Source organism: Mytilus galloprovincialis, chromosome 5 (assembly GCF_965363235.1).
Source record: "Mytilus galloprovincialis chromosome 5, xbMytGall1.hap1.1, whole genome shotgun sequence".
NCBI classification, from domain to species: Eukaryota; Metazoa; Mollusca; class Bivalvia; order Mytilida; family Mytilidae; genus Mytilus; species Mytilus galloprovincialis.
The window spans coordinates 31552259-31566615 of NC_134842.1; the positions used below are offsets into that span (position 1 = coordinate 31552259).

A 14357-nucleotide genomic window follows, 5' to 3' on the forward strand; every position below is an offset into this window, starting at 1 on the left:
AATTTTTGGGTGAAGATACGATTTTTGAAATAATAAATATTTTAATAAAATAGTTCGCGTATTTGCCTTAAATAAATGGTGTTGATAAGAAAAAAAAACGCTTTGTAAATATTAAACCAAGACGGAAATTATTTATCTGGTACAATATCAAATTTTATCATATATAAAAAATAAATTGCCTTGTATTGTTTCTTTTGTTGATTAGTATAGTTCCACTACTGCTTTATCTCCACTCAACTTTAGTGACCTTCCCATGTACTCTATGACACACTGAGAATATTTGTCTCGTTGGTGATCATACCACATCTTATATAAATAATTCGTATATGCTTATATAAATAATTCGTAGGCTTATATAACATTAAAATAGGTACGTCGATATCTTCTAACATGGAATTCAAATGTCAATTATTTGTATCTCTTGTAGGTTTTCTGTACAATGTAAATGCAGAAAGTGAAAGTTTTCAGTCAGCAGAAAAACAAAATGTGCTTGATGTTGCACACAAACTGGGAGCTACCACATTTCTTTCACTTGTAATTAAAACGAATCTTACTGCAATGTTTAATCATACAGGTAAGCTAATATAAATAGGCATTTTCAAAATCTCAGGTACGGTATTGCAAATGTACGTACTTTATTAACACATGCGCTTGTTTCATGGAAAACGGAAGAGAACATATTTTTTTCCCATTTAATTATTTGTTTTGTGGTGTAAAGCAGGAGAGATACATGTCTATGTTATTGCCGTTTAATAATTTGAAAATATTGTAGGAAACTCATTTGTACAAAAATTTCTTACACATGTATTTGTTTATAATCAATGTTTATAATGGAGGTAGTACTCATGTGTATAATGATGGTACTTAACAATCGACGGACAGCCATATAAATAAAGTGTACGTTACTGATAAATGCATTGTACTTAAATTGGAATTGAAAATTGTTAATTTAAATAGTGTTTCACTTCATGGTGGCTGAAAGTAAGTTTTTTTTGTGGTAAATTCAACATAAAGAACAAAATGTAAGTTTTCTCAGGCTAGGTACTTTTGGTGGTTTTTAAGTTTTGTCAGATATTTTGTGTAGTTGAACAAAAAAAGGTGTAGACTACAACAAAGATTTTGTCCAAATGGTTCGATCAATCGTTGGTGATTAGTTTGAGAGATTGTGCTAGAAAAATGTAGTTTCTCCGATGTCAAATAAAATTTGATAAAATAAATATCAAACCTGTATTAATTTAAAACGGTCTTATGTTGTATATGAAATAAAACTCAAATAGATTGAATTTAGTAAATTCATTAATCGTAGAAGATCTGGTAATATAAATATTGTTGCGTATTACATGTATTACGAAAAATTATTTTGCGAAAATATGTTCGTTCTTCTTTTTCAACCATACATATTTATATTGTAAAAATGAGGATACCAGGGTCAATTTTGTAACATACAGGATAAAGATTTGTTTAAACATAATGATGCATTTAATTTTAACTATAATTTGAATGAAAAAAAAATCACTTTTTTTTCAAGAAATTTAGAATACACTTTTATTTGAAGGCCTTCGACCTTACACATACACATGTCACAAAGGATGAATGGTCGCCGCTAACATATTTGTAAGTTTGATTTTGAATCTATCTGAATAAAGATAACCATGATGTCTTGAATGATAATGAATCATCTGTTGCTTTTCTGCATAACATTTTAAATATGACGGTTGACTTATAATTTTAATTATTGAAACCTTACAGTGATATAAGGTAATATATGACATTTGTTTTTGTTGCAGGACACGTGACGGTATTTATCCCATCTAATAAAGCGTTCATTGATCTACCAGATGAACAGAAGGAAAATCTAAAAGACTTGTCATACGCCAAGGAAATTTTGCTGTACCATTTAGTTGATGGGCCCCATGATAAGAAGAGTTTTAGAAACGAGGCTCTGTACCGATCAAGGTCAAAAACGAAGGATGAAGATACATTTGTAAAAGTCCGTGTTAATATTTACCATGGAGGAGAGGTAAGAAAATTTTTATTTCAGATAACGTTTAATGCCCGGCATTTTCCTAGTCCAAAATACTTGAAAATCCAAACAATATAAAGAAAATTAAAAATAAATTAACAAGCCAACAAGGAAACAAGATAAAATCCGTGAAAGGAATCAGAGCTTTGAATTAGAGGAAGCCTTTGACATTTGTATAAAGCAGGATACATCTTCTTAGTTTTCTATGTTGTGTCTTGTGTTCTATAATTTGTCTGTTTGTCTTTTTCAATTTTAGCCATGTCGTTCTCGACGTTGTCTGTTTGTTTTTGATCTATCAGTTTAAATGTCCCTCTGGTATATTTCGCCCGTCTTTGCCAATAAGCCATGGTTAATAAGTATAATGTAACCATGACATGTATCATCTGCAGACGGCCGGAAAACAGCTTTCTGGGATCTCAGGATATGACATTAGTTTTTGCGGGAACTTGGGAATTAGATTTATATATGTGCGGGGATTCGTGATAAAAACCTATCACTCGGGAAGTGAAAATTTGTTTAGGGAATACGAGAGAGAATGTTTGTTTTTTTTAATTCCGGAGACACACCCTTCACCGTCTTTCTGTAGAACAAGAACAACCTACCTATTCAGTTTATGAGTTTTTCGCTTTCCGTTTTTAGGGTTTTGTTTGGATCGTTTTGTGTTATTATTTAACAAATTTTATACGCGGAAAATTTATCAATAAGACTTTTTCCTATAATTATATAATAAATGTAAAATATCTATTCATACAATTAAAAAAAACGATCTGACTACAATATGCCCCCTTTTTTATTAAGGGGATCACAGAATATTGAATAATGTATCTAAATGATTGTGTTTTTTTTTATTATGAGATTTCAAATTGGTGCTTTTAATCTTTCACTATTTATGCTTGAAGATTCAAAATGTTCTAAATTTATATAGACTGTATATTTTGTACTTTTAAACATAGATAATAACTGCAGGAGGAAGTCCTATTGTGAATTTTGATAATGAGGCATCTAATGGTATTGCACACATTATATCACGTGTCATGTACTGGCCCCCACGATATGGATCCGTAGCAGAGATCGTCAATATACCAATCACTACATTTATGGCTTATGGATTGTTGGATGGTGGATTATCTGAGCAGTTGAACAGTAGGGAATTATGTATTATTTTTGAAATCAAAGATAGTCTCAAATGGATACACCTCCTTGAAAATCTTAGGTATACCAGAGGCGCATACATTGCCTAAGATATCCATTTCTGCAAATCCTCGAACAAGTTTTATTAAATAGCTTCCGGCTTCTACGGAATGCATGGGAAAAACTTTGATAAGGCTCATAGAATAGAAATAAAGACTCTTTGTGATACAAGGGATAGAAGGCGAGTGACGCTTTTTTTTAAAATATCATTGAAAGGATTATTTGATAATTTGTTTTTTTTTTATTATTATTTTTAAGGGGTTTAGCGGAAATGGACATGACGATAAATGACGTATTTATACATTCCTGACAAAAATCTCTCGATGTCAAAATGTACATCGCATGACACAGTGCGTGTAAAGCAAACCAAATACTATAACGAGCTTGTCTGGTTTACAACGTTACTTTGTATTTGTATACACAGGAAAAAGTGCCACGCATGTTTTACATATGTTTTACATACGTTTTGAAACGCATGTGAAACGTCTTTTTCCTACCACGCACGTATGACGCATGTTTTTAAACATGCGTTATTCATGCGGTTTACGCATGAAAAATACATGTGCTGTAAAACGCGTTAAAAACATGCGTTATTCGTGCGTTTTACACATGAAATATATATGTAATGTTAAACACATGTTTCAAAACCATGCGTTAAACATGTGTTGTAAGAAACATGTGTATAATATGCGTTTTAAATGATGCGTATATATATAGTGTTGTTTACTGCATCATCTAGTATATAGGATAGCCTTGTTTTACTTCCTTTCTTTTTTACAGAAAAAGAACCATATACATTATTTGCTCCAACGGACCTCCCATGGGAAGCACTTCCAAACAAAACTATGAACAAACTTAGAGGGAACAGAACAGCAATTCGCCGTATGTATCATACTTAATATAGTTAACCTTAGCTGTATTTGTCAAAACATTTAGAAATTTTTGGTCCTCAATACAATTCAACTACGTGCTTTATTAAGCCTTTTTATTTTTATTTAATCGAGCGTCACTGATGAGTCTTTTGTAGTTGAAACGAGCGTCTGGGGCAAACACGGAGAGAAGTCGTATTAAAAAAAAACACATTTCAAATTAATTATCAAATATTTCTTTTCAACTAAAATTGATTAATTGTATGCTACATATGAAAACAAATATGTAAAAAACGGCAGAAATCATCCGATTTAATAAGAATCAAAGTCAATGAGGAAGAGACGTTGGGACATAAATCTAAAATATTTCATTTAAAATAAAGTTTAAATCATTTAAGAAATTACCAATGATCTGTTCAAAAATATACACCAAGACATGATACGATGTTTTAAATATTGTTATCGACCGTTGAAAATCATTTTTTATTCTATTCGAAATTTAAATTTTTTTTTATTTTAAAACCGTGCAGGATAATTTTTTAAGTTTCAATCTTTTCGACAGGCGTCATGGAAAATCACATAGTCTCAGGAACATATTTTACAAATGGATTTAAAGCTAATGACACTCTGACAACAATGCTGGGGGAAAAATTGAGAGTGGACTCTATAATAGGTTCGTCAAAGAATATTAAAATTAATTAATTAAGTTTTTCGTATATAAATGGAAGTTGTGGTAAGAAAAGCAACTGCATGGATGTTCATATAGTATGTTTTTAAAAACAATATAAACATACAATAGTTTGATATTTATATAAATATATAATTATCTTTTATCGTAACGATTAATTGGTCCGTGTAAAAAGCAAAAAGTACAGTTAAATGCCTCATACTATGATCAAGCCAGTCGCCATTGTCTTTAGTAACATATGTAATTATTCGCCCTCCCAAATTTTGATAGGGCAGAGACCAACACCAACATACCTTTTGGTTGTGATAACCATTTCACAAATCATCACTAGATTTTCGAAGATTATTCAAACAATGGAAACCCGGTTATAATTCATGCAAACGATTATTCATAGCTATTGTAGTGAATATACCGAAGCACACGTCTTGCACATGCAGCTTCTACTCATTCAATTCTGTTTATATTGTAATAGAAACCATAATAATAGAAAAGTTAATTTTGATTTTTTTTATATTTAATGAGAATATGCACTTTATCAATTTAAATGAAATGACAAACAGTACAAACATAAGCTCTAATGAGCTTTTCACCGAATATAAAAACATATGCAAAAACAAATAAAACAAGGCAAGCAGCATGTAATAATTAATAAAAAGCAGCACCAAAAATTTACTCTAAGCAAATAGCATATACATGTATCTTGCAAAATACCAAAACATGAAGCATTAATTTTTAAAAAAAATTGCAGTTTAAAAATTATTTTTTAAATAATTTATGATTTATAAAGTAAAAATTTAAAATCTTTCAAGTTTTAAAATGTAAAAAACAAAATTTCAGTTGCAATGCAAGCTGTCAATGCAGCATAGAGAGCATAAATATTGTAACACAAATTATTATACAGGCAGAGCAAAAACATTCTGTTCCACTCCAGGACTGAACAAGACTTTTAAAATGTGAAAAGCTGTTAACAGTTTTGAAATAGTCTGGTAAGCTATTCCATAAAAAAGCAGCAGCAAAATTAAAAGATTTTTTTTGAGGTAGTTCTTACCTGTGGTATTTCCAAAATATTACTGTATCTAAAATAATATAAAGTGTGTTTAATATGGAGTAAATTTTGTAAACATACAGGAGCCAAATTATTTTAAAGTCTCATGTGACATTGTCCTGATGCGTCTTACCTGTAGGGTTGGAACCTTTGCGTTCTCAAGAAGAGTTTCGGAGGATGATAAGTAGTCGTCATATACAAATCTTAATGCTCTCTCTTGTATTTTTTCAAGTTTTTTTTAGAATTTTTCCCTGTACAAAAATGCCAAGCCAAAGGGCAAAAATTAAAATTACTCAAAACAAAAGTATGAAAAATAGTAAGTTTATTTAATCTGTTTTAAAATGATCCAATTCTCTTGAGAACATTCAGCTGTTGTGATGCCTTTCTACACAAGTTACTTATATGTGCATCACATTTTAGTTGGTAATCAATATCAATTCCAAGTAACTTTACTGCTTCTTCACATGATAAAATATTTTGCTGAATTTGTATAGATGGATTTTTTGCAAAGGTTCTTTTCCCTACAGCAATAATTTGAAATTTATCAGAATTTGCCTACATCTTATTTTCTTATCAATAAGCACTTGAGACTCGGATCCTAATATGGATATGAGATGGTCATAATCTGGACTACTAAAAGACAGAGTATTGTCGTCAATTATATAATGTACTATGTTTAACAAAATAAAAAATATCATTTATGAAGATATTAAATAAAAGTGGCCCCAATATAGAGCCTTGGAGTACTCCTTTTTGGATGTCAACCCAGATACTCAGAACACTGTTTACTTTAATTTGATGTTTTCTATCAGAAAGATATGATTATAATAAATATACTGCATGTGGCGAAGCACCATATGCTATTAATTCATCTAGTAAAATTTCATGAGGTAACCAGTCAAAAGTATTGATAAATCCATAAGAACTGCAGCTATATATACGTTTTTGTCTAAAGCTTTACGCCAGTCTTCCAGTAATCTGAGCAACGTAGTCTGACATCCATGTCCTCTACGGAAAGCACATATATAAGGATTAATGGAATCAAAGAAATCGTATAATTGTATTTCAAATATCTTTCGTAAAATTTAGAAAAAATAGGTAACACACTGACTGGTCTGTAATTTGATTTCAGTAGTGGGTCTCTCTTTTTATGTAAGGGTGTGACTTTGGTTTCTTTAAGTTTGTCTGGAAATATGCCCGTGTCCATAGTCAAATGTATAAGACTGGTCAGCTGAGGTGCAATGACAGATTTACTTTCTGGTATCCCATCTGCTCCAGTTGCCTTGTTCACATTTACTTGATTGATGATTTGTTTCCACTTTTCTGATGTCACCTTTTGAAATTTATAAAAAATTGCATCTGTTTTGACGTGATTTCAATCATGTATGGCATTTAGGCTATGATTGTTTAATGAATCATACATAACATAATTTCCTATCTTCTCAGCAACAGTAGCAAAAACTTTATTAAAAATATCTGATACATCTTTTGAATTATTTATGATTTTGTTTTCTTCAGTATTCCAAAAATCAGCACTTTTTGATCCTTCAGAACAGCGTTCTAAAAAATTATTTTCATAGATGTCCTGTTTAACTTATTTACCAATTTTCTTTGCTGTCTGAATTTTTCTCAAGTATGATTATTTTTTTTTTTTTGGGTGTACTGAGAAAATAGCATGTGTTTTCGGTATATGGCTTTTCTTAAGTCTGCATTCATACACGAAAGAGGACTTTTTCTGGGATACCTTGACTTCAAAGGTACAAAGGTTATGTCACATTCTATCAATATAAATATTTATCTATGGCAATACATATAACGATTGATTTGAATTAAATTGAATTTCAACAGGGTTAAGCATTCTGTACTATCCAGACAGAAGGAACGATAAAATTCATTACTTATATATTTTTGTTCTATAGGTAATGTGACTGTGAATGGATCCTTTCTAGGATTTCCTGATATTGCTGCCACCAACGGAGTTGTACATATTACTACAAAGATATTTTGGCCGACAGATTTTGACTGGGAACATTAATTAGTTCTGATGAACAAAAAGAGACAGTGCCTGTCGGAATGAAAACATATTGGAAGAATTGAATATATTTTAATGAATTTAGTACTAAAAATGATATTTATGTATGCTTATTATATATTTTTTTTTTATACAAGACTAGTTAACTTTTCTTTTGTTTCCTTCATTTGGACGTTTATAATGTATGTATGAGAATGGTTTTAATTACACTATGATCTGATATATTATGTTAAATATCAAAGTTGGTGATATACACCAAATAAAATTGAAAAAAGGACGTATATATCTTATACCTTACCTACACGAATTGAAAGCTGTAGCGTATACGTTTCTTATTATACTATACTACGTGATACATTCATAAGGGAAGTATTCTCTTTTGATCGTCTTCTTTTTCTCTTTTTTGCTATGAATCACCCCGAATCGAGAAAAGTTTTGAGTACAATTTGAAAAAAAACTATCAAAGATCTGCCCATTAAAACAATTCCCAAAATGAAAAAAAAAGAGATCAACAGATATATGACAGAAGGAATAGTGACTTGAATTTGTCCCTCCTTTGATTATTCTCTTGTGATGTTTATGATTTACAATTTCGATCAATCTATTATGTCGGTCTATTTTCTTTCTCTTCCTCCTTTTATGTAAAAATCAGTCAGAGTGTTTATGCTATATTCAGTTTTTAAGATTTATTCTAGTATTTTTTTCAATATGCATGTCTTCATTGTATTCAGATGTACATGTCTTACCATTTCAAATATTGATCCCATATACTATTATAAATACATCTATCAGTCTATCTCGATGTTTAACAATTACTTTTTTGGCAAACTGTTCATGGTGTTTAAATACAGACTGATATGCTGGTCAATGGGACTTGCTATACTTTTTATCAATCTAATTTGACCTATAATTGTTTAGTAGCTATGAAAATTCTACCTTATTTCTATTTCTAATAATCTAAAATAATTATTAACTATTAAATGTTTGCTGCAATGGTTTGAATTACAATTACTGTCCTCTTCAGGAAGGAAAGTTTAGCGTTTGTTTATACAGTTGTATCGCGTATTCCTAATTTGTCTGTATTAAGCCCTAGTCAATTAATCTTGTAATGTCTGTATTTATGACATGTCTCCTCCATACATTATATATATATATATATATAAATATAATGTCTAAAAATAGCAACAATCAACATTCAATCTATTTAAGCGTGGATCAGTTTAGGAAAATAAACTGATACAGTTACTGAATTAAAATTATATAAATGTCTAAGAATATAACTTAAACACTCTAATTAATACATTAAAAGTTCTATTAGATTTTAAATAGAAATACGCAATATTTCGCTAAACAAATTAGTTTTAACAGGCGTGTGCATCTCTCAAGGTGAAATCGGATGCATGACAAAAAATGTTTTTGTAGCTTAATCTATACAAGATTTGAGGAAAAGTGTAACATATTGATTGATGTTGCAGAAAATATGTTTGTAGCTACAACTACATGAAGTTGGAATAAAAGTTTAACACATTTATAGATGTTCGATTAATTGTATGAATTTCTATAATTTAATTTGTATGATTTCAAGATAATTATGGGTTTGATTTGCTTTTAAATCTTTTTTCGTCTCTCTCATTGAGTCCATCAGGTTCAAGAGTTCGTAACTGGTGCATCCAAAATCTCTCTCTTTTTTGTCTTCCTTGTGTATCCCAATTTTGATTTTTCTCAATGATTTGAAATGTGACGTTTTCAAAATCATGTCCTGCTGGTATATATATATATATATATATATATACAAATTGAATATATATAATTATATAAATTAAATTTGTATATCTTAACTATAGGTAACCGTACGGCCCTCAACAATTAGCAAAGCTCAAACCGTATATTTAATTATAAAATGTCACGACATGACAAATGTAAACCAATTCAAACGAGAAAACTGACGGCCTAATTTATGTACAAAATAATGAACGAAAAACAAACTTGTAACACAACAACAAACCACAACAACTAAATTGCAGACTCCTTACTTGGGATAGACACATAGAGAATGTGGCATGTTAACATGTTAGCAGGCGCATAATACTATAATAAACAAGAACTGGTAAAAAACAACGTATCCCAACGTATCTAATTTCAACGAAATTGAACTAATAGGAATTATATACTCCAAACAATCGATCAATATGAAGGCAAAAAAAAAAAAAAAAAAAAAGTAAAATCACAAAAATACTGAACTCCGAGGAAAATTCAAAACGGAAAGTCCCTAATCAAATGGTAGAATCAGAAGCTAAAACACGCCAAACGAGTGGAAAACAACTGGCATATGCCTGGCTTGGTACAGCCTTTCTTAATATTTCAACTAGTGTCGCTTATCTTGGTATATGTGCGTAGTAAACAAAGGACACAGATGAATTCATGACAAAATCGTGTTTTGGTGTTGATGATGCATTTGTAGATCTTACTTTATTGATCAATCTTGCTGCTTATAATCATTTATATGTATAATGAACTTTGCCCAGAAGTGACAGTGGAAAATATTTTTTAAAAATTTACAAAAATACCAAATTCATGAAAATTGTTAAAAATTGACTATAAAGGGCAAAATTTTCTTAAAATTACCATTTCAGGGGCAGCAACCCAACAAAAATTTGCCCGATTGGTCTGAAAATTTTAGGGCAGATAGATCTTGACCTAATGAACAATTTTATCTGCTCTAAATGGTTTGGTTTCAGAGATATGAGCCAAAAAGTGCATTTTACCCTATATACTATTTTTAGCTATGTAGGCCATCTTGGTTGTAGGGCGGGGTCATCGGACACAATTTTTAAACTAAATACCCTAATGATGATTGTGGACAACTTTAGTTAAATGTATCTTAGGAGTTTCAGAGGAGAAGATTTTTGTAAAAGATTACAAAAATTTACGAAAAATAGTTTGAAATTGACTATAAAGGGCAATAACTCCTTAAGGAAATAAGTGATCATTTTGTTTCCTGTTGACTGATTTGTAGATCTCAATCTGCTGAACATTACTGTTGTTTACAATTGATCTCTATCTAAAATTACGTTCAAGATTATAACCAAAAACGGAAAAATTTCATTAAAATTACCAATTAAGGGTCAGCAACCCAATAACGGGTTTTCCCATTTATCTGAAAAATCCAGGGTAGATAGATCTCGACCTTATTAACATTTTTACTCCTTCAGATTTGCTCTAAATGCTTTAGTTTCAGAGACATAAGTCAAAATCTACATTGTACCCCTATGTTCTATTTTTAGCCATGGCGGCCATCTTTGTTGGTTGGCCGGGTCATCGGACACATTTTTAAAACTAGATACCCAAATGATGATTGTGGCAAAGTTTAGTTTGATTTGGCCCAGTAGTTTCAGAGGAGAAGATTTTTATAAGAGTTAACGACGACGACGGACGACGGACGCCAAGTGATGAGAAAAACTCCCTTGGCCCTTCGGGTCAGGTGAGCTAAAAATGGTGGATTAAACCTGGTTTTAACACTAGCTAAACATCTTACTTGTATAACAGTCGTATACATTTCCATTATATTGACAACAATGTATGAACAAAACAAACAGACACAATAAGTACAAATGTCAAAAATAGGGGTACTGCAGTCAAGACTGCGTCATCATCTCAATCACTACAAGACAATAACAATAAAAACCAAGGAGTAAACAAAGAATCACAAAACCAAAGGACATTTACATCAACAGTTGTAAATAATAATTAAGAAAAAACACGAACTCCACTAAAAACCGGGAGTGAAATCAGGTGCTCTGGAAGGGTAATCATTTCCTGCACCGTATACGGCACCCGTTGTGTTATTTATTTTTTCAGTTCGGTAATTATGGAAGATTATTATGATTGAGGAAGAATATCAGATATAATTTCTGACACACTTTTGTCATAATGGCCAATCAGCTCATGATGGCAACCGTAAAATTTCTTGAGTGATGACCTTAATTTGATTGATTCATAGCCTTGTCTTTATTCCTCGTACAACAAAATCAACGTACTTTGAGCTAGCTCTAGAGTAACGTATCAATTGAGACACATATACTCCATATGCTGGTGCCGCTGGGATATTGCCACACAGAAATGGAAAGTTTGCTATAGGAAAAGTAAAATCATCGCGTTTGTCATAAATTTTGGTAGTCAACCTACCATCAGTAGTCATTTCGAGAAAAAAGGTCTAAATATGAAGCAGATTTATCTGTGTCGGTAGTATTTTTAATTGCAAGTTCACTTGGATATATTAAATGTAAGTGATCACTGAATCTGTTATTATTAAGAGACAGTACATCATCAATATACAGGTGACATTAAAAGACTGGGCTAATTTCTTTTCACCTTTCTGTACAAGCCCTTGGATATATTCTGCTTCATAGGAATATTAAAAAACAAATCTGCAAGTAGAGGAGCGCAATTGGTACCCATTGGGATTCCAATAGTCTGTTGGAAGACCAAACCTCCAAATTCAACAAATATGTTGTCAATTAAAAAGTCCAGCATGACATACAGTGATATCCCCGTCGGTATATTTTTTCCTTGACTCTGTATGAATTTTCACAAAGTAAGCTTAATTCCAGCCCAAAACTAAATATCTAAAACGTCTAGTGCCCGTTTTGTTAAAGAAACATAAGCTGACGAGTTCTTTCAGACGAGCTTTAAGTTTAGTATCTGGAATAGAGGTATAAAGAGTTGCAAAATCAAAGGTTTTAATGTTGGTACAATCTTTTAATGATTGAGATAATTGTAAATTCACCAATAACTCTTTTGAATTTTTCAGTATCCACATCAAATTAACACTACTTCTTGAATATGCCGTTTCGGAATATTTCTGAAGTCCTTCTTTGACTGCAGTGAGTATGGCAGTAAGAACTTTAGAAAGGGGTTTAGTGGAACACTTGGAAGAACCTGCAATATACATTTCCTTATAAGGATTCTTATAAAACTTAGGAATCCAATATAAGGATGGAAAATCCTGGTCTTCATCCTTTGGACTAACACCAATTACAATAGGAAATTAGAACCGATTTGTGTTTTTTTCAGGATCTCCTGCTTCGTAAGCGTACTTAGTATATATGTAGGATTTCCAAGTGTGTTATTAATCCCCAGTTCCTTAATCAGTCAAGGAAGTGTTTCTTGCAAACAAAAAAAATATTGTTTGACGCTTTGTCAGCTGGAACGACAACATATTTGTCATGGAGGCAAGACAACTCCTCTATGACATGAATGTCTTTAAAGGTGGAAGGAATCTTTGGTGCTCATTGATCCTTTAAGCTTACTTACTCTTATCTGAATTAATGACCTCACTGATTTTACCCATTCCGAAAGAGTGTCAACCTCAACCTTTTCTCTTTTTGCCCAGTCCTTTGCATAACCCTCAACAGAATCCATTAGTAGGTAGTCTGAAGTTCTGCTTCCAATTGATTGGTTGTGGCTCTCTGTATTTTGGACCCTTGGACAAAAGTTGTCTCAACTTGTAGTTATTGACTGTGTTTATAGGTCTCCAGAAATTACATGGCCAGCAGGATTATACACGAAATGGGAATGTGAACAGGCACAATCAGGTGGTTTAGCTTTGAGGTCATCAATATTTATATTCTGCAACATTTTTTTGTGATTAAAATTTTTAGATGCAACAGGGTTGGTGTAGGAATAGGATACTATTGGAGAAGATTGATCCTTAAAGTAAGAAGGAATGTTGCTTTTTACTCTTTTATGGTGAAGAATATTATTTATACCCTTGTTTGTAAACTTCAAATCAAAGAAGGAACGTTTTTGCAGTTCCTCCGAATGTTTAAAAACGGTTCTGAATAATCTATGGTTATCAATATCTATCACCATGACAACTATTTCATACTTCGTAGATCGACTATCTGTAGTGTGGCATTCCTCACAAGCTTTCAATAAAGAGTTCAGTCTAGAAAGCGGAAGTGAGTACAGTTTAGAGCGAATGTGATGAATTCCAAGAGGTTTATTGAAATAATCGGCAAGGCCATCTATAGAAACATCATGCATATGAGGTGGATTATTGCGACGATGTCCATGGCTCCTCGGCCGACAAAGAGACCTATTGAATAAATCCATCACATTCACTGAACTACAGATAGGGCTACTCAAGTTACCTACAGGAGCTATTTTACCGTTACATCCATAAGATGTTGCAGTACCTAATTCTCTGATCCTGTATACTTCTCTTTGTCTGCGAAACGGTGTACTTAATGTTGGATTATTGGTGTGGTGACATTTTTTTTCTAAAATGCGAACTTTAATTGAATTTCCTGAATGGTCAATTTGGTTGAAATGTTGGTAAACGATTTGTTGGTTATGAATGTCGTTCACACTTGACCTATGTCCATTCATTCAAAGACTTAAACAAAGACTTACAAAAAACAAACAGAGCCAAGTCATTAAGATGATAAACAATGTCAGTAAGCCACTCATAAAAAAATGCAAATGAGCAAAATCAGGAGTATCTGATC

At 31.7% G+C, this 14357-nt stretch overlaps 1 protein-coding gene across 2 annotated transcripts; it reads left to right on the forward strand.

Moving 5' to 3' along the window:
• The first annotated feature begins 349 nt into the window (after positions 1-349).
• LOC143074443 (transforming growth factor-beta-induced protein ig-h3-like) lies at positions 350-9347 on the forward strand. 2 transcript variants are annotated; one of them, XM_076249900.1, is made up of 6 exons: positions 351-574; positions 1788-2020; positions 2977-3166; positions 3995-4096; positions 4646-4756; positions 7736-9347. In XM_076249900.1, exons 1-6 carry the CDS (start codon positions 391-393, stop codon positions 7849-7851), a joined length of 936 nt encoding a protein of 311 aa, XP_076106015.1. In that variant the 5' UTR covers positions 351-390; the 3' UTR covers positions 7852-9347. The 2 variants fall into 2 exon arrangements, with proteins under 2 accessions (XP_076106016.1, XP_076106015.1); XM_076249901.1 differs by lacking the exon at positions 4646-4756 and having other exon boundaries at positions 350-574.
• Positions 9348-14357: the final 5010 nt, after the last annotated feature.

Bases quoted from the DNA above. Each gene is read 5' to 3' on its own strand.
- LOC143074443 (XM_076249900.1), top strand. From the start codon at position 391: ATGGAATTCAAATGTCAATTATTTGTATCTCTTGTAGGTTTTCTGTAC. The intron at 3,167-3,994 runs GTAGGGAATTAT...TCTTTTTTACAG, and splicing joins ATTATCTGAGCAGTTGAACA to AAAAAGAACCATATACATTA. The intron at 4,097-4,645 runs GTATGTATCATA...TCTTTTCGACAG, and splicing joins GAACAGAACAGCAATTCGCC to GCGTCATGGAAAATCACATA.